The sequence below is a fragment of the Salvelinus fontinalis genome, chromosome 14 (assembly GCF_029448725.1).
Source record: "Salvelinus fontinalis isolate EN_2023a chromosome 14, ASM2944872v1, whole genome shotgun sequence".
Lineage (NCBI taxonomy): Eukaryota > Metazoa > Chordata > Actinopteri > Salmoniformes > Salmonidae > Salvelinus > Salvelinus fontinalis.
In genome coordinates, this window is record NC_074678.1 from 88,805 (window position 1) to 111,260 (window position 22,456).

General features: G+C 39.0%; 1 protein-coding gene across 1 annotated transcript; it reads right to left on the reverse strand.

Moving 5' to 3' along the window:
* Positions 1-12,143: 12,143 nt before the first annotated feature.
* ntmt2 (N-terminal Xaa-Pro-Lys N-methyltransferase) lies at positions 12,144-22,456 on the reverse strand. Its single transcript, XM_055943681.1, has 4 exons — positions 21,945-22,456; positions 18,757-18,929; positions 14,362-14,614; positions 12,144-12,878 (listed from the first exon to the last, which is right to left on the reverse strand). Exons 1-4 carry the CDS (start codon positions 22,183-22,185, stop codon positions 12,622-12,624), a joined length of 924 nt encoding a protein of 307 aa, XP_055799656.1. The 5' UTR covers positions 22,186-22,456; the 3' UTR covers positions 12,144-12,621.

Below are 22,456 nucleotides of genomic sequence, written 5' to 3' on the forward strand. Positions count from 1 at the left end.
TATGATAAACTACAGTGGATATATGATAAACTACAGTAGATATATGATAAACTACAGTAGATATATGATAAACTACAGTAGATATATGATAAACTACAGTAGATATATGATAAACTACAGTAGATATTTGATAAACTACAGTAGATATATGATGAAGTTCAGGAGATATATGATAAACTACAGTAGATATATGATAAACTACAGTAGATATATGATAAACTACAGTAGATATATGATAAACTACAGTAGATATATGATAAACTACAGTGGATATATGATGAAGTTCAGGAGATATATGATCAACTACAGTGGATATATGATAAACTACAGTAGATATATGATAAACTACAGTAGATATATGATAAACTACAGTGGATATATGATAAACTACAGTAGATATATGATAAACTACAGTGGACATATGATATACTACAGTAGATATATGATAAACTACAGTAGATATATGATAAACTACAGTAGATACATGATAAACTACAGTAGATATATGATAAACTACAGTGGATATATGATAAACTACAGAACCTATATGATGAACTACAGTAGATATATGATAAACTACAGTGAATATATGATAAACTACAGTGGATATATGATAAACTACAGTAGATATATGATAAACTACAGTAGATACATGATAAACTACAGTAGATATATGATGAACTACAGAACCTATATGATAAACTACAGTAGATATATGATAAACTACAGTGAATATATGATAAACTACAGTGGATATATGATAAACTACAGTAGATATAGGATAAACTTCAGTAGATATATGATAAACTACAGTAGATATATGATAAACTACAGTGGATATATGATAAACTACAGTAGATATATGATAAACTACAGTAGATATATAATAAACTTCAGTAGATATATGATAAACTACAGTAGATATATGATAAACTACAGTAGATATATGATAAGCTACAGTAGATATATGATAAACTACAGTAGATATATGATAAACTACATTAGCTATATGATAAACTACAGTAGATATATGACAAGCTACAGTAGATATATGATAAACTACAGTAGATATATGATAAACTACAGTAGATATATGATAAACTACAGTGGATATATGATAAACTACAGTAGATATATGATAAACTACAGTAGATATATGATAAACTACATTAGCTATATGATAAACTACAGTAGATATATGATAAGCTACAGTAGATATATGATAAACTACAGTGGATATATGATAAACTACAGTAGATATATGATAAACTACAGTAGATATATGATAAACCACAGTAGATATATGATAAGCTACAGTAGATATATGATAAACTACAGTAGATATATGATAAACTACAGTAGATATATGATAAACTACAGTAGATATAGGATAAACTTCAGTAGATATATGATAAACTACAGAACCTATATGATGAACTACAGTGGATATATGATAAACTACAGTAGATATATGATAAACTACAGTGGATATATGATAAACTACAGTGGATATATGATAAACTACAGTAGATATATGATAAACTTCAGTAGATATATGATAAACTACAGTAGATATATGATAAACTACAGTAGATATAAGATAAACTACAGTAGATAGATGATAAACTACAGTAGATATATGATAAACTACAGTAGATATATGATAAACTACAGTAGATATATGATAAACTACAGTAGATATATGATAAACTACAGTAGATATTTGATAAACTACAGTAGATATATGATGAAGTTCAGGAGATATATGATAAACTACAGTAGATATATGATAAACTACAGTAGATATATGATAAACTACAGTAGATATATGATAAACTACAGTAGATATATGATAAACTACAGTGGATATATGATGAAGTTCAGGAGATATATGATCAACTACAGTGGATATATGATAAACTACAGTAGATATATGATAAACTACAGTAGATATATGATAAACTACAGTGGATATATGATAAACTACAGTAGATATATGATAAACTACAGTGGACATATGATATACTACAGTAGATATATGATAAACTACAGTAGATATATGATAAACTACAGTAGATACATGATAAACTACAGTAGATATATGATAAACTACAGTGGATATATGATAAACTACAGAACCTATATGATGAACTACAGTAGATATATGATAAACTACAGTGAATATATGATAAACTACAGTGGATATATGATAAACTACAGTAGATATATGATAAACTACAGTAGATACATGATAAACTACAGTAGATATATGATGAACTACAGAACCTATATGATAAACTACAGTAGATATATGATAAACTACAGTGAATATATGATAAACTACAGTGGATATATGATAAACTACAGTAGATATAGGATAAACTTCAGTAGATATATGATAAACTACAGTAGATATATGATAAACTACAGTGGATATATGATAAACTACAGTAGATATATGATAAACTACAGTAGATATATAATAAACTTCAGTAGATATATGATAAACTACAGTAGATATATGATAAACTACAGTAGATATATGATAAGCTACAGTAGATATATGATAAACTACAGTAGATATATGATAAACTACATTAGCTATATGATAAACTACAGTAGATATATGACAAGCTACAGTAGATATATGATAAACTACAGTAGATATATGATAAACTACAGTAGATATATGATAAACTACAGTGGATATATGATAAACTACAGTAGATATATGATAAACTACAGTAGATATATGATAAACTACATTAGCTATATGATAAACTACAGTAGATATATGATAAGCTACAGTAGATATATGATAAACTACAGTGGATATATGATAAACTACAGTAGATATATGATAAACTTCAGTAGATATATGATAAACTACAGTAGATATATGATAAACTACAGTAGATATAAGATAAACTACAGTGGATATATGATAAACTACAGTAGATATATGATAAACTTCAGTAGATATATGATAAACTACAGTAGATATATGATAAACTACAGTAGATATAAGATAAACTACAGTAGATAGATGATAAACTACAGTAGATATATGATAAACTACAGTAGATAGATGATAAACTACAGTAGATATATGATAAACTACAGAACCTATATGATGAACTACAGTGGATATATGATAAACTACAGTAGATATATGATAAACTACAGTGGATATATGATAAACTACAGTGGATATATGATAAACTACAGTAGATATATGATAAACTTCAGTAGATATATGATAAACTACAGTAGATATATGATAAACTACAGTAGATATAAGATAAACTACAGTAGATAGATGATAAACTACAGTAGATATATGATAAACTACAGAACCTATATAAAAAATTACAGTAGCTATATGATAAACTACAGTAGATATATGATACACTACAGTAGATATATGATAAACTACAGTAGATATATGATAAACTACAGTGGATATATGATAAACTACAGTGGATATATGATAAACTACAGTAGATATATGATAAACTACAGTGGATATATGAAAAACTACAGTAGATATATGACAAACTACAGTGGATATATGATAAACTACAATGGATATATGATAAACTACAGAACCTAAATGATGAACTACAGTATATATATGATAAACTACAGTAGATATATGATAAACTACAGTAGATATATGATAAACTACAGAACCTATATGATAAACTACAGAACCTATATGATGAACTACAGTAGATATATGATAAACTACAGTAGATATATGATAAACTACAGTGGATATATGATAAACTACAGTAGATATATGATAAACTACAGTAGATATATGATGAACTACAGAACCTATATGATAAACTACAGTAGATATATGATAAACTACAGTAGATATATGATAAACTACAGTAGATATATGATAAACTACAGTAGATATATGATAAACTACAGTAGATATATGATAAGCTACAGTAGATATATGACAAACTACAGTAGATATATGATAAACTACAGTAGATATATGATAAACTACAGTAGATATATGACAAACTACAGTAGATATATGATAAACTACAGTAGATATATGATAAACTACAGTAGATATATGATAAACTACAGTAGATATATGATAAATTACAGTGGATATATGATAAACTACAGTAGATATATGATAAGCTACAGTAGATATATGATAAACTACAGTAGATATATGATAAACTACAGTAGATAGATGATAAACTACAGTAGATATATGATAAACTGCAGTGGATATATGATAAACTACAGAACCTATATGATGAACTACAGTAGATATATGATAAACTACAGTCAATATATGATAAACTACAGTGGATATATGATCAACTACAGTAGATATAGGATAAACTTCAGTAGATATATGATAAACTACAGTAGATATATGATAAACTACAGTGGATATATGATAAACTACAGTAGATATATGATAAACTACAGTGGATATATGATAAACTACAGTAGATATATGATAAACTACAGTAGATATATGATAAACTTCAGTAGATATATGATAAACTACAGTAGATATATGATAAACTACAGTAGATATATGATAAACTACAGTAGATAGATGATAAACTACAGTAGAGATATGATAAACTACAGTAGAGATATGATAAACTACAGTAGATATATGATAAACTACAGTGGATATATGATAAACTTCAGTAGACATATGATAAACTACAGTAGATATATGATAAACTACAGTAGATATATGATAAACTACAGTAGATATATGATAAGCTACAGTAGATAAATGATAAACTACAGTAGATATATGATAAACTACAGTGGATATATGATAAACTTCAGTAGATATATGATAAACTACAGTGGATATATGATAAACTACAGTAGATATATGATCAACTACAGTGGATATATGATAAACTTCAGTAGATTTATGATAAGCTACAGTAGATATAGGATAAACTACAGTAGATATATGATAAACTACGGTAGATATATGATAAACTACAGTAGATATATGATAAACTACAGTAGATATATGATAAACTACAGTAGATATATGATGAACTTCAATAGATATATGATAAACTATATTACAGTATCTATAACATAAGAGACTTCAGGGACTACACTATCGATCACATAAGAGGCTTCGGGGACTACAGTATCTATAACATAAGAGGAGTCAGCTTTAGGGACTACAGTATCTATAACATAAGAGGAATCAGGGACTACAGTATCTGTAACATAAGAGGCTTTAGGGACTACAGTATCTATAACATAAGAGGAGTCAGCCTCTGGGACTACAGTATCTATAACATAAGAGGCTTCAGGGACTACAGTATCTATAACATAAGAGGAGTCAGCTTCAGGGACTACAGTATCTATAACATAAGAGGCTTCAGGGACTACAGTATCTATAACATAAGAGGCTTCAGGGTCTACAGTATCTATAACATAAGAGACTTCAGTGACTACAGTATCTATAATATAAGAGGCTTCAGGGACTACAGTATCTATAACATAAGAGGCATCAGGGACTACAGTGGCTATAACATAAGAGGCTTTCAGCTTCAGGGTCTACAGTATCTATAACATAAGAGGCTTTCAGCTTCAGGGACTACAGCATCTATAACATAAGAGGCTTCAGGGACTACAGTATCTATGTCATAAGAGGCTTCAGGGTCTACAGTATCTATAACATAAGAGGCTTCAGGGACTACAGTGTCTATAACATAAGAGGCTTCAGGGTCTACTTTATCTATAACATAAGAGGCTTCAGGGACTACAGTATCTATGTCATAAGAGGCTTCAGGGTCTACAGTATCTATAACATAAGAGGCTTCAGCTTCAGGGACTACAGTATCTATGTCATAAGAGGCTTCAGGGACTACAGTCTCTATAACATAAGAGGAGTCAGCTTTAGGGACTACAGTATCTATGTCATAAGAGGCTTCAGGGACTACAGTATCTATGACATAAGAGGCTTCAGGGACTACAGTATCTATGTCATAAGAGGCTTCAGGGACTACAGTATCTGTAACATAAGATGCTTCAGGGACTACAGTGTCTATAACATAAGAGGCTTCAGGATCTACAGTATCTATTTCATAAGAGGCTTCAGGGTCTACAGCATCTATAACATAAGAGGCTTCAGCTTCAGGGACTACAATATCTATGTCATAAGAGGCTTTGGGGTCTACAGCATCTATAACATAAGAGGCTTCAGGGTCTACAGCATCTATTACATAAGAGGCTTCATGGTCTACAGTATCTATTTCATAAGAGGCTTCAGGGTCTACAGCATCTATTTCATAAGAGGCTTCAGGGTCTACAGTATCTATAGCATAAGAGGCTTCAGGGTCTACAGTATCTATAACATAAGAGGCATCAGGGGCTACAGTATCTATAACATAAGAGGCTTCATGGTCTACAGTATCTATTTCATAAGAGGCTTCAGGGTCTACAGCATCTATTTCATAAGAGGCTTCAGCTTCAGGGACTACGCACAGTACGCACACAGTACACACACATACAACCACAGTACACACACAGGACAACCACATACAACCACAGAACATATACATACAACCACAGGACAACCACAGTACAGTACACCATAGTACACCACAGTACCCACACATACAACCACATACAACCATAGTACAACCACATACAACCACATACAACCACAGTACAACCACATACAACCACATACAATCATAGTACAACCATATACAACCACAGTACAACCACATACAACCACATACAACCACAGTACAACCACATACAACCACATACAACCACAGTACAACCACAGTACAACCACATACAACCACATACAATCATAGTACAACCATATACAACCACAGTACAACCACATACAACCACATACAACCACAGTACAACCACATACAACCACATACAACCACATACAACCACATACAACCACAGTACAACCACATACAACCACATACAACCACAGTACAACCACATACAACCACATACAACCACATACAATCATAGTACAACCACAGTACAACCACATACAACCACAGTACAACCACATACAACCACATACAATCATAGTACAACCACAGTACAACCACATACAACCACATACAATCATAGTACAACCATATACAACCATAGTACAACCACATACAACCACATACAACCATAGTACAACCACATACAACCACATACAACCATAGTACAACCACAAACAACCACATACAACCATAGTACAACCACATACAACCACAGTACAACCATAGTACAACCACATACAACCACAGTACAACCACATACAACCACATACAATCATAGTACAACCATATACAACCACAGTACAACCACATACAACCACATACAACCACAGTACAACCACATACAATCATAGTACAACCATATACAACCACAGTACAACCACATACAACCACATACAATCATAGTACAACCACATACAACCACAGTACAACCACATACAACCACATACCATCATAGTACAACCATATACAACCACAGTACAACCACATACAACCACATACAACCACAGTACAACCACATACAACCACAGTACAACCACATACAACCACAGTACAACCACAGTACAACCACATACAACCACAGTACAACCACAGTACAACCACAGTACAACCACATACAATCATAGTACAACCATATACAACCACAGTACAACCACATACAACCACAGTACAACCAGAGCAGCTTGTGATGCTTTGTGATGAAAAGAAGAGGCGTAAACTGAGAAGACAGGGCACATGTAGAAACGAGGAGGACTCCCTCGGGATTAGGGCTTCTGTATTTCTCACTGTAAAAAAGACATTAACATGGTGCCTGTAACATACAGGGCTCTGTCTGATGAGACGTACATGACCACGTGTTTATGCTGACTGATGCTGCAGAAGACTTTGTGGCTGAAACACCACCTCCTTGAGTTTACAGCAGCTGGAAAGTAATGACTACCCGAGTGCCAGACTTCTTTATTCACTCACACTGCACTGTGGTCCTGGCGGCTTCTTTCATGAACTGGAAGATTCACGATATGAACATGCATGTACATCCTGTGTAACCTTTGCCCTGTGGTGCCCTGTGTGGATCAGAGGAAAGCTCTGGGGCTAAGGCTGCCCTGTAAGATTAAGGTCATTGCTTTTCAATTAGAACATTTGAATTTCAGTTTAGGCCTACTTCCTGAACTGACTAAATTGAAATGGAATTGACCCCAACCCTGCTGCGCTATAGCCCTCTCTTTGTCCTTCCTCCTGCTGCAGGCAAGAACACGCTAGCCCTCTGTTACCCAACCAGGCATGAATCAACCTGAGGTTCATATGTCCCAGTCATAGAGTACATCACACCTTGGCTCCAATACAGCCACGCCAGACGCAGGTGGGAAATAATTCCCTTGTTTTGTTGTGAGCAATATTTTCCAATAACTTGGAAAAGTTATTGGAAAATATGACGTGGCAAACCACGTCATTTCAACATGAACATTTGGGTAATATTTGGTTGAGACGTTGATCAATGAGATTTCAAACTTTATTCATCCACTCAAAATGACAACCAGAAGTTTGTTGAATTCCCAGGTTTTCAACCAAGGATAAGTATCTTTTGTGCCCCTGATTTACTCCAGTTTTGATTCCAGTTTGTCTACAAATGTCACGATCGTTCGTAGAGACGGACCAAGGCGCTGCGTGCGTAGAGTTCCACATGTTTAATAAAGAAGTGAAACTTTAGCCAAAGGCAAAACAATAAACAATAAACTAACAAACAACGAACCGTGACGTCAACACTAACTCAAAACAAAACAATATCCCATAACCCGCAGGTGAAGAAAATGCTACTTAAGTATGATCCCCAATTAGAGACAACGATAGCCAGCTGCCTCTAATTGGGAATCCTACCAAAACCCCAACATAGAAAAAACAACCTAGAACCCACATAGAAAATATAAACTAGACTAACCCCTCAGTCACGCCCTGACCTACTCCACCATAGAAAATAAAGGCTCTCTATGGTCAGGATGTGACAACAAATTAATAATTGATATGTTGATGTTCACGTCTCCATCTCAACCAAGACTCAAAGTTAAAGAATAGGACTAAATCAAATCCTACTTTACTTAAAGTGCATTTCAAGTTTGACTAGATTAGATTTAGTTATATTCTTTAACTTACATTTTTGGTTGAGATGGAGATGTGAATCCAACATATAAATTATTCACTTGTTGACAAACTGTAATTACAGCCAGACTAAGTAAATTGTACAGATGGAACCAAATATCCAAGCAGAAGATACATCTATTTCAAATGTTGATATTTGGTTGCATTGACAACCAAACACAATTCAATATCCAGTTTGTCTACAAATTAATAATTGATATATTAGAGTCATGTCTCCATCTCAACCGTAAAACAATAGGATAAAATCTAATATAATCAAAAAATTTAAATACACCTTAAATAAAGTTTTATAGTCCAATTAATTAGTCCAATTAGTCCAATTCTTTAATTAGATTTTTGGTTGTGATGGAAATGTGAATCGAACATATTAATACTCTACTTGTAGACTGCATGTGGAATAAACCAAACCTTGTGCATTGGTAGTAGTCAGTATCAAAGCTAAGCTAGGTCAGGCTTGATTAAAACCTTGGATGGGAAACTAAATTATTAGCTGTAGATAGATCAGCTCTCCAGTAGGAGGTGCTGCTCAGCCTATTATTTTTTTCTGATAGTGGATATAACTTTGAAGATGTGACGTTGTTTCAAAGGTAGAAATTAAACATATTTTATACAAGGTTTGTTTATGTTGAACATTTGTTACAATGATGATCATCCTGTGGTTGAAATTTCACCCTCAACAGTTTAAGTTGACTTTTTTCAAATCCAATAAAAAGAATTACACGTGGATTCCACATCACAATATGTTGACAAAATACGTTGAAACAACGTTGATTCCAGTTTGTGCTCAGTGGCTTGTGTTTTCGGAAAAAGTCAAACATTTCAGTCAAAACATACTGAGAGTGTTAACAGTGTTTACAGTACAGCAACTATCTTCCAATACAATAAAGAGAGGCTAGGGAAGAGAGGAGTAACTGAACTGCCTGACCACTCTTTGCTGCCAGTCAGGATGCTGTAATTTGTCACTGTTTGTTTGGCCTGGATTATAGCTTCATGTCAGCAGCACTTGATACCCTGGCAAAAACCACGTTGCTCAATATCACATGTCCACGGGACCTATAAAAAAGTGTGTGTAACCAATCCCTGCCCTTTGAGCTGATGGAGCAGAATGAGATTAAACCACCACCCTCAGACAGACAGACAGACAGACAGACAGACAGACAGACAGACAGACAGACAGACAGACAGACAGACAGACAGACAGACAGACAGACAGACAGACAGACAGACAGACAGACAGACAGACAGTATGCTGAGAGTGTTTACGGGGGAAATTTGGTTTTCTCACCATAGAAGACGAGCCAGCCCAAAATCATCAGGTCCACTTTGTTTCTGTAACTTGATTTACTATGAGAACGAGGGATGCATATAAAAGTACATTCCTCTGGTCTGAATTCTCCCAGGGAAGGCAAGACAAACCTCCCCTCTCCAGTCTCTCTCTATCCCTGGTTGAAAGTATCCTGGCTGGGCTCAGAAGACTGAGGTTTCCCCTCCAGTGTGGAGCCCACAAAGGCTCACTCTATTCAGGATCAAAGCACAGACTGTCTGGGCGCTTCATGGGCCCAGTCTGGAAACTAGAAAAACGACCCTCTTGTTGTTGTCGGATTCCTCACACGAAGAAAGACACGGCTGCTCTAACAACATCTATTCAACAGTCTTTGCCGCATAATTCAAATGAACCCACTCTTTTATAATGGTAAAAACATGGATTGTTCTCTGCAGTGATGTGTTTCTCGGTCATCAGCCCTGTCCCAAACAAGATTTTAGTCAGCTAAAGTTTTGCCGGGTTTGATATAGTCAGTCTGGACCCGGGCCCAATGTTCTCCACTGCTGACGCGACTGGACAAATTAGTGTTAAGTCAGCAAATATATTCAAACGGCTTCTGGGACATTGAGAAGTATTAGGACTGATGGCCTTGACTGTCACAGGCACTAACCACTTCTGAAAAGGTGACAGCACATTTGGCTGCTATTTGCCAAAGAGAGAAAAAAAGATCTACAAATTTCACCATGGGGCATTTTGATCTTTAATTCATACGGGATGTGGGGAATGTACGTATATATGGGCTGTTCACATCTCAAAATACTCTTTCTGACCTGAGAAAACACTGTATGGAACATCTCACGCCATCCCTTCTCAGACAGGAGTTCTTACCAGCAACACTTTGATATATTTCATTTTTTTCTTCTTTTTCAGGGGTCTCAGTCACTCGTCATTGACAAGCCATCCATTCATACAGAATTAGGGAGGAACAAGTCTTCACCACTTTTGTACAACCCAAACCCACTTCTGTGTAACCGACTAGCCGTACACCCTAAATATTCAATGCGACTGCTGGATGTGTTTTATGCAGACAGAACCTGACAGGCCTGAACCGATGCCAAGGCAGATATGAAAGCGAGCACTGTCTGTCTGTCAAACCCAAAGCAGGAAGTAATCAACTCCCCTTCCTCCTCAGGGCTCCAGCTGAAAGTCATTAACCTAAACAATGCCATTCTTCTACTGTGGGCTAGTTAGGAACAAAATATACTTAGGAGCATTATCATAACCATTTGAGGGGTTCTAAATGATCTCTTCTTCTCCGTGCAGTGCTCATGTAGATTGCACCTTGTTCGGTTGTTGGCTTGGCTGGGAGAATGTAGTGTAACTGTAGTACTTTAAGAGGTAAATGGTTCAGTGTTTACATCCCAGACTTGATTATAATAGCCAACTATGATTACACATCTCTAATCCCATTACCTTTTGTTTCAGGAATATAATGAGAAACATACTCTGGACAGAAAGCATTTACAAAATCTAAATTCATGCAACTATTTCCGTATGGTATGCAATTATAGTAAAACTTATAGTAAAGCTCTAAGGTACTTCTCAGAGTCCAAACTATACAATTACTCTGTATTGTTCTGTGGGATCTCAAAGAAATACAGAAAGTCTAGAGGTTACATTGTACAGTTTAATGAGCATGAATACATTTTGCTACATACATCAGCGTACCATATGAAAATACTTTTTTGTTTGTTGCTGAGGCAATTTGTTTGTTGCTAAGGCATTGTTTTTGCTAAGGCATTAGTTTAGGCTACAGTCAGCACAACATACTGCATTTCAACTTAACTATACAATGACAAACCAGAAAACATGTACTGTCGTGTAAAAAAGTAATCTACATTTAAAATCTGCAATATTACAGGCAGAGGTATAAAAAAAAATAGACTGTCAAAAAAAAAAGCAACGTAACATCTATATATACACCATTCTGTCTTCATTGGAGTAGTAGTGTGCGCTTGTCAGGGTGCCAGTTTGCTTGTCAGTGGGTGTGAGACATTACAATCTTGTAATAGTGTGTCAGAATGTCTAATAACGAAGGTACTGTATACTGTCTATCTGCCAGTCAGTCCGTCCATCCGTTTGTCTGTCTGTCTACTGCATAGCGATCATCCACACAGGGACGATGGCGTCGGGGAATCCTTCTTGTTTCTCCACAGCCAGGACCTTCAGGCCGGCCTTAAAGATGATGTCCTTCATGATGTCCAGGTGGCGGATGATGCTGCTGTCGATGGGATCCAGCTTGCAGCCCTTCCGGGCCATGTTGTCCTTCACGATGATAACCCCGTTGGGCCGCAGACTCTTCTTACAGCGCATCAGGAACTGCATCAGGTCCCTGTCCGTCAGGTGACCTGGAGATGGGACAGCGCAACACAAGACCCACCAATCAGAGTAAGGGAGAGTCTATCTGTCTGCCTGCCTCTATCTGTCAAATTTATTTTAACTATATAGATTTTATCCACCCATACTTTTTTCTCTGATATCTAGAATCTAGATTCGTCCTCCACCTCGAGTTGTCTTATATAACCTGCCCTACACGGAACGTGACAGGGCACACCCTAAGCATGACAGGGCTCACCAAAAGAGTCAGGAGCGTGACATGAGGAGGTCCCCTAACATGGCAATATAAACACAACCTGAAATATCCCTTCACTGAAAAATCAATGCTGGTCCCTCCTAAAATAAGACTGGAGTTGGGCAGAGTTCTTCATACAGACTCTTTTAACTGCTGTTGACTGACAAGGAGCTCTGATATCTAATGTCTGTATGTTGCTGTAATGTCAAATCAACATCAAATCAAATGTTATTGGTCACATACACATGGTTAGCAGATGTTATTAAGAGTATAGCGAAATGCTTATGCTTCTAGTTCCGACAGTGCAGCAATATCTAACAAGTAATATCTAACAATTCCACAACAAATACATAATACACACAAATCTTAGTAAGGAATGGAATAAGAATATATAAATATAATTATTAACTGGGTGGTTCGAACCCTGAATGCTGATTGGCTGAAAGCTGTGGTATATCAGACCGTATACTACGGGTATGACAAAACGTTTATTTTTACTGCTCTAATTACGTTGGTAACCAGTTTATAATAGCAATAAGGCACCTCGGGGGTTTGTGATATATGGCCAATATACCACGGCTAAGGGCTGTGTCCTAGTACTCCGCCTTGTGTCGTGACTAAGAACAGCCCTTAGCTGTGGTATATTGGCCATATACCACACCCCCTCAGTCCTTATTGCTTAATATATGGATGAGCAATGTCAGAGCGGCGTAGGCTAAGATGCAATAGATAGTATAGAATACAGTATATACGCTGCATGTCGCTTTAATATGACGTTCTACATACGGAGGTACTCACACTTACTGAATGTAAACAACCTCATATGGAAAAGACACAGTAGATGAGAGGTCAAAACATTACAAACATGACGCACAGACACTATCAGACACACACTGTCAGACACACACTATCAGACACACACTGTCAGACACACACTGTCAGACACACACTATCAGACACACACTGTCAGACACACACTGTCAGACACACACTGTCAGACACACACTATCAGACACACACTGTCAGACACACACTGTCAGACACACACTGTCAGACACACACTGTCAGACACACACTATCAGACACACACTGTCAGACACACACTGTCAGACACACACTGTCAGACACACACTATCAGACACACACTGTCAGACACACACTGTCAGACACACACTGTCAGACACACACTATCAGACACACACTGTCAGACACACACTGTCAGACACAAACACACACGTAGATCAGACAGCGAGTCTTACATGCACACCACTGCATCCAGATGACGTCATATTTCCTTGAGGGAGGTGTTAGCTCCTGCAGGTTGTAACAGTAGTATGTTTCTATGCGGTCAGCGTCGTCTCCTAGGTACTCCTCGTGGGCATGGAGCAGAAAGGCCTCAATCATGTCACACATCTCCATGGTCTCAAAGATGGGCAGGAGGACACCTTTAGATACCCGCCCAATCCCACAACCACAGTCCAGGGCACACTTAGTGTCAGCCTTACCAGGACCCTGTTTGAAGAATGGAATGATACACAAGCATGTACACATTGGTAAATAGACACACTACAGTAATGTAACAGACATTTTAAAATCCTTCCGCACAGGAAAAGTTTACGCAAACATCAGGCTACCTGGCGTCCTTTGCTATGATCACAGTAATATATATTCTTTTTTTCTATACCAGATGTCTGGCCTCTGTAACCCAAAAGCCCAGAGAGCAGAAACAAGCACCACACCTCAGGGTAATGACACTATGAACTTTGACCTTACATAGAGAACAAAAAAATAACTTTGCTTGATTCATGCTCGTTTTAACTTCTTTGCATTTTGTACTCTGACCTCACTCCTCTCCCTCTCTTCCCTGAGGAATGAGTGGGGCCCCAGTCCGTGATTCGGTGAAAGATGGGGCCCGGAGGAACTCTATGGTTGTTGGAGGATGCTTCCTGGTTTGGTGAATTACTGCCATATTGCTCACATAGCTTGTTCTTCAGTTTAACCTGGCTGCACTCTACATTTCCCCACTGTGTTAGGTTTTAATGGAGTTGTCAGGATTAGAATCCAGACTCTGCACAGTAGAGTTTTAGGAGACCATGGAGTATGACTGAAACATAGTGTTCTCTTCCTCTGTCTAAGCTAAGGATGTCCTTGTACAAGAGAGCAGTTGAGCAGCACATGGAACGACGACTCATAGGTCTAGTACTATGAAATGTAGCCAGCTGTATAACGTTTCGGGTGACTCTAATCTAAGACTGTGTGTGTGTGTGTGTGTGTTGCAACTAAATGGAGACTATGTTGTGAACCTAAAGCTATATCCGTCATGCACAGGGCCTTTGCCATTGTCCATTAATTATAATCCACATAATAATTCACATTTTCTATTGCTTCAGGATTATTTTCCTGTTGTAGCAATCTGGCTCAAATGAAGATCCTACATCTGTATATTATATCTGCTCTAACATACAGAGTTGGAAAAATGACCTAATTGTCATACCCGAGTAAAAGTAAAGATACTGTAGCCCTTTCCTGCAGTCAAATGACCTTGTTGCCTCATAGGAAAAAAGTTCTTAATATGTTTCATAATTTCATAATGAATAAACATGATTTTAAAGAAGCCGCAGAAAATCCAGTGTTTCTATGTCAAACGGTTTTATCTTTCAGTCTTCTGGGATTTATATAAAGTGTAATATTGGGATGCAAACTCAAAATGTAATACATTTCATCTCTATATCTGACGTGGTACAGGTGTCTTCTTTTGTTTAAGCTCATAGCCATGTGTGTGAGGTGTATGCTTTTGTTTGAAAGTAGATTTGTTTAAGACTACCCAGAAACACTCTGTGTGACCCTGATTTAGCCCACTGCAGTAAAAGGTTTAATAGAAAATGACTCAAGTAAAAGTGAACGTCTCACAGTAAAATACTACTTGAGTAAAAGTCTAAAAGTATTTGGTTTTAAATATACTTAAGTATCAAAAGTAAAAGTATAACTCATTTTAAATTCCTTAAATTCATCAAACCAGACGCACAATGTTCTTTTTTAATTTTTAATTTACGAATAGCCAGGGGCATACTCCAACACCCAGACATATTTTACAAATGTCACGTTCCTGACCTGTTTTCTGTTGTTTTGTATGTGTTTAGTTGGTCAGGACGTGAGCTGGGTGGGAATTCTATGTTGTGTGTCTAGTTTGTCTGTTTCTATGTCAGCCTAGTGTGGGTTCTCAATCAGAGGCAGATGGTAGTCGTTGTCTCTGATTGAGACTCATATATAGGAGGCTTGTTTTGTGTTGGGATTTTGTGGGTGTTTGTTACCTGTCTCTGTGTTTGTGTTCTGCACCAGATAGGTCTGTATCGGTTTTGCACATTTGTTATTTTGTATTGTTGTTTGTAGTGTTTTACTTGTTCAGTATTAAACATGTTTAACACTAGCCGCGCTGCACTTTGGTCCTCTCCTTCACTCCTGGAAGAAAACCGTTACAACAAAAGAAACATTTATGTTTAGTGAGTCCTCCAGATCAGAGGCAGTATGGATGACCAGGGATTTTGCTAAGTGTGTGAATTGGAACATTTTCCTGTCCTGCAAATCATTCAAAATGTAACGAGTTCTTTTGGGTGTCAGGGAAAATGTATAGAGTAAAAAGTACATAATTTTCCTTAAGAATGTAGTGAAGTAAAAGTTGTCAAAAATATAAATAATAGGGCCTCCCGGGTGGCGCAGTGGTCTAGGGCACTGCATCGCAGTGCTAACTGCGCCACCAGAGTCTCTGGGTTCGCGCCCAGGCTCTGTCGCAGCCGGCCGCGACCGGGAGGTCCGTGGGGCGACGCACAATTGGCATAGCGTCGTCCGGGGTAGGGAGGGTTTGGCCGGTAGGGATATCCTTGTCTCATCGCGCTCCAGCGACTCCTGTGGCGGGCCGGGCGCAGTGCGAGCCAACCAAGGGGGGCCAGGTACACGGTGTTTCCTCCGACACATTGGTGCGGCTGGCTTCCGGGTTGGAGGCGCGCTGTGTTAAGAAGCAGTACGGCTGGTTGGGTTGTGCTTCGGAGGACGCATGGCTTTCGACCTTCGTCTCTCCCGTGCCCGTACGGGAGTTGTAGCGATGAGACAAGGTAGTAATTACTAGCGATTGGATACCACGAAAAATTGGGGAGAAAATGGGATAAAATAATAATAATAATAATAAAAAATAATATAAATAATAAAGTACAGATACCCCAGATACAGTACTTAAGTAGTACTGTAAAGTGTTTTTACTGAAGTACTTTACGCCACTGCTAACATGTGTATGTTACCTATACGCATCATTGTGAAAGTCCACAGCTTTACCGCACGGCGAGGAGTAAAGCTATTCAAGGATATTTTTCTTGTGACTTATTAAATGTAATAAGTGAAATGGCAGATTATTATAGTCTGGAATGAGTTCATAACTCTACTGGCAAGGGGAGGTGCAGTAGACAGGTGTAGGCCAGATCAGAACTCTACTGGCAAGGGGAGGTGCAGTAGACAGGTATGGGCCAGATCAGAACTCTACTGGCAAGGGGAGGTGCAGTAGACAGGTGTAGGCCAGATCAGAACTCTACTGGCAAGGGGAGGTGCAGTAGACAGGTGTAGGCCAGATCAGAACTCTACTGGCAAGGGGAGGTGCAATAGACAGGTATGGGCCAGATCAGAACTCTACTGGCAAGGGGAGGTGCAGTAGACAGGTATGGGCCAGATCAGAACTCTACTGGCAAGGGGAGGTGCAATAGACAGGTATGGGCCAGATCAGAACTCTACTGGCAAGGGGAGGTGCAGTAGACAGGTGTAGGCCAGATCAGAACTCTACTGGCAAGGGGAGGTGCAGTAGACAGGTGTAGGCCAGATCAGAACTCTACTGGCAAGGGGAGGTGCAGTAGACAGGTGTAGGCCAGATCAGAACTCTACTGGCAAGGGGAGGTGCAGTAGACAGGTATGGGCCAGATCAGAACTCTACTGGCAAGGGGAGGTGCAGTAGACAGGTGTAGGCCAGATCAGAACTCTACTGGCAAGGGGAGGTGCAGTAGACAGGTATGGGCCAGATCAGAACTCTACTGGCAAGGGGAGGTGCAATAGACAGGTATGGGCCAGATCAGAACTCTACTGGCAAGGGGAGGTGCAGTAGACAGGTGTAGGCCAGATCATGACTCTACTGGCAATGGGAGGTACAGTAGAGAACTACACCAGATATGACTATCAATAATGAGAACCACACTAGATATGGCCATTAATAGCCTAGTTTCCATGTAACACAAATCCCCATTCATGTAAGTACAGCACACACATTGACCCTCTCCAGACTTGTGGACCAAGTGTAACATTGGGGATTAATGTCTGGGGCTCTGGACACGAGGGTGTTGTTATAGAGCCGGCCTGGCAAAAGGTCAAGATGACCGTTAGCGACATGATGTGTTCTGGGCAGAGGCACAGCTCCCTTTGTAGATGAGAAGAGATGGACTCATGGGAGAAGGTATTTTTATAGCAGAAAAATGATGCATTTCATGTCATAAACAGATACTGATACAAATATCAACTTGGGTTCTGTAACAGGTTCAGGCTCCGAGGTCACTACCACACAGTTTTCAACCAAGTCAGAGGTGTGATTTCAGTGACACACGTGTGATGCAGTATAGACTTACAATAAACCTGCTCAGAAAGTTCCTGGAGCCCTCCAGGTCGATGTGGGAGATCTCAACGAAGTCTCCCATCATCCCCTCCTCTGACGGCTCCACGTCCTCGTAGAACTTCTGCGCCTTGTAGTAGAAGTACTTCTCCCCTTTGATTTTCTCGCAGGTCACCGCGAAGAGCTTGACTGTGGGATACATACACACACACACAACTGATTGACCTTTTCCCATGACCATAGTCAAGTACCATTGTCATGTTATGTCCGTGTGAATAACACTCTTCACCACACTACTGGGGAAGAGGACAAAGTCACTCAGGAGGAACAGGTGTGCTGAAGAACAGAACAGGACACTGGATCACTAACTATGGACCGGATAAGAGCTGATGATCTGCCCGAGAGACGCATGACGATAATTTGATTATAAGTCTAAAAATAAGGGTGTTATCCAACCGCATGATCAGCTGTGGTATGGAGTAAGAGGACTACAGGTATGTGATGTAAACAATATATACGTTGGTACTGTATGCACCCAATGCTTTCATTATAAACTTCTACTGTTCATTTTGGTATTCAAGCCCATGACCTTTGACACTGGGGTTCTACTTTTTTCTCACCAGTTTGAGTAAAATGATTCTATATGTTTCTATTTGTTTTGTAGGTCTTGTTGAGTACAGTATTTCCAGTGAGAGGGACCTTTGGTTAAAACTAGAAGAATCGGCACACATTTCTCTGGGCTTAGCCTACACGTTGGGTGGGGGTCAGGGTGGGGGTCGGGCCGATGCATTTGTCAGCTGGAGACGCGTCACCACAAAATTTATGGCAACATGACGCAACAATCTCCCTCTCAGAGTCCCTGATGTCATTATAAAGTCATTTGCTTCCAGTTGGACTCACGCCACAATGCTAAAAGGCACCCGACAGGGAAGAGGTTCAGGAGTGGGATTTCCACGGCCAACTCCAGACAATCAGAGGTTAAAACCAAGGGGACGAAGACAATCAGAGGTTAAAACCAAGGGGAAGAAGACAATCAGAGGTTAAAACCAAGGGGAAGAAGACAATCAGAGGTTAAAACCAAGGGGAAGAAGACAATCAGAGGTTAAAACCAAGGGGAAGAAGACAATCAGAGGTTAAAACCAAGGGGAAGAAGACAATCAGAGGTTAAAACCAAGGGGAAGAAGACAATCAGAGGTTAAAACCAAGGGGAAGAAGACAATCAGAGGTTAAAACCAAGGGGAAGAAGACAATCAGAGGTTAAAACCAAGGGGAAGAAGACAATCAGAGGTTAAAACCAAGGGGAAGAAGACAATCAGAGGTTAAAACCAAGGGGAAGAAGACAATCAGAGGTTAAAACCAAGGGGAAGAAGACAATCAGAGGTTAAAACCAAGGGGAAGAAGACAATCAGAGGTTAAAACCAAGGGGAAGAAGACAATCAGAGGTTAAAACCAAGGGGAAGAAGACAATCAGAGGTTAAAACCAAGGGGAAGAAGACAATCAGAGGTTAAAACCAAGGGGAAGAAGACAATTAGAGTATCGAACCATACATGTCAAGAACTTTCAAGACGTCTCAAGTCAGGTGTTCACTTGGCCGAGTAATGTTTGAAGGTCACAAGGCATCAGATTGTATTCTGATACAGTATTGGTGTGCACACTCGGGACGCCTTCAGGAGAGAGGGATAAGTATAGTAACACGGTCTAGATGTCCCAGAGGACAGGAAGACGGAGTGTGAAAGGTGTCATTCTGCCAGTCAAATGCCATTTTACGGCCAACTTCCCCTATCATCATCCACAATTAGTTCACCTCATTAGTGAAGGTAAAGAGTTACCAGACTCTGTGTCCTTTCATCTGTTTGGACAAACATCTCCTTCACCAAAGGATTGAATTTCAACACCAAGAGAATGTCAGAGGTTTACACACCAATTTACATGCAATTTGGGAATTGTTTGACAAGGTAAAAATCTGTCGTTCTGCCCCTGATCAAGGCAGTTAACCCACTGTTCCCCGGTAGGCCGTCGTTGTAAATAAGAATTTGTTCTTAACTGACTTGCATAGTTAAATAAAGGTTCAATAAATAAACAAATAATGACTATGAAACTCTGACTGTCATGAATCAAACACTTCTTGACATGGCACAGTGCTTACACACTTCACATGCCATTGATGGGGCAATTCCTGGACAGGTTAGTTTGACCCACTGAAATCTCCAAGAAAATGAGGAAATTAAGGTTGCGTCGTAAATTCAGTGCAGAATAACTGACGAATTTCAGAGCGCTCAACACCAGTTGAATATGGCCGGTGTTAGTAAACATCGTTAAAAAAATTAAGTAATTACATTGTTGCCAGCAGCACAGTTACGGTCACCAACGCTCTGGATAACATTAAAACAGCCTAACCATCTCTGTTAGGGAGAGTAAAATGGTCAGAGTGAGGTGTTCTCTCAGTTGTGTCTAGAAGTAGCTAGCCAGCTAGCCAACGTTAGCCAGTTTTCTTGGGTGCTTGACTGCCGTAGTGAGGTCAGGATCAACCCTACTCCTTGGCCAGAGCATCCCGTGTGCACTCTGAACGCTCCGAGTGTGAATCTGACAACGCTCTGAATTTACAAATGCCCAGAGCACACTCTGGTACTCCAGATTTAATTTGCGAACACACCCCAAGGCCACTGGACGTACAGTACGAGTAACCTACTGCACAGTTAGCGCTTCTCTCTCTTTACTATATCATCATGCATTGAGATGCATAGGTTCCACCTCTTGTTTAATCATGATACATGGTCAGGATGGTGGGATGGTCAGTATGGTGGGAACATTTTCAACTGATTATAGGACCTGAAATCAGGGTACACCGAGGTGATTGTGAGAGCTATAGATTAGATGAGAGCTATAGATTAGAGTAGGTGCTTGATTGCACATTCTCTTTGTTCTAGGAGCTGGCCAGTATGGTGCCATATCAGACAGCCAGAAAGCACAAGGTGTAGTTGGATAATTGGTTTTATTCACGCAGGGAAGTCCCATTAACACCAGTGTCTCTCATATAGCATATTCCCACATAGATCATTTACAGCCTACGGTACAAACTGTATCTCTGCATGCGTGTTAAGACTGATTTAACCCTCAAAAGTACACACATGCTCAAACACACCCATTTCCCCTCACTTTGCCCAGAGCCCGATGAAGGCGGTTGGTGGCACCCCTGTCCTTACCCAGAGGGATCTGCTCCAGCAGGTACAAGAAGCTAGCGAAGAACTCCATCCTCAGGCTGTGGTGCAGATGGAAGGACAGGCTGTGGCGACACATGGACACATCTGTATTCTTCCAGCGGTCCCGATGGGCCTGGTGGAGGGCTTGGAACTCCATGTTAGGTGGAGAGCTTGAAGACACCACTGCCCTTTTTGAATCTTCCAGGCTCATTCTTGCCTTGTCTGTATCCAGCGCAGTGTCCATCGCAGAGATTCAGTGTGTGTGAACCAGATGGTCTGTGTGTGTGTGACCTAGTGTGCCTGTGGCAGTGTCTCTGCTCTGTGTCCAGTCCAGCGAGCGAGCAGTGTGTGTGAACCACACGGTGTGTGTTACCAAGTGTGAAGGTGTTGTTGCTTCTGCTGTTGCTTCTGCGGTGTTGCTATATCTGTGGGTCTGGGGTCCCCTGGTACCTTCTCTAGCAGCAAGGGATCGGCTGTGATCCCATCTTGGGGCAGTGCTGAAAGCTGCTCCCCGG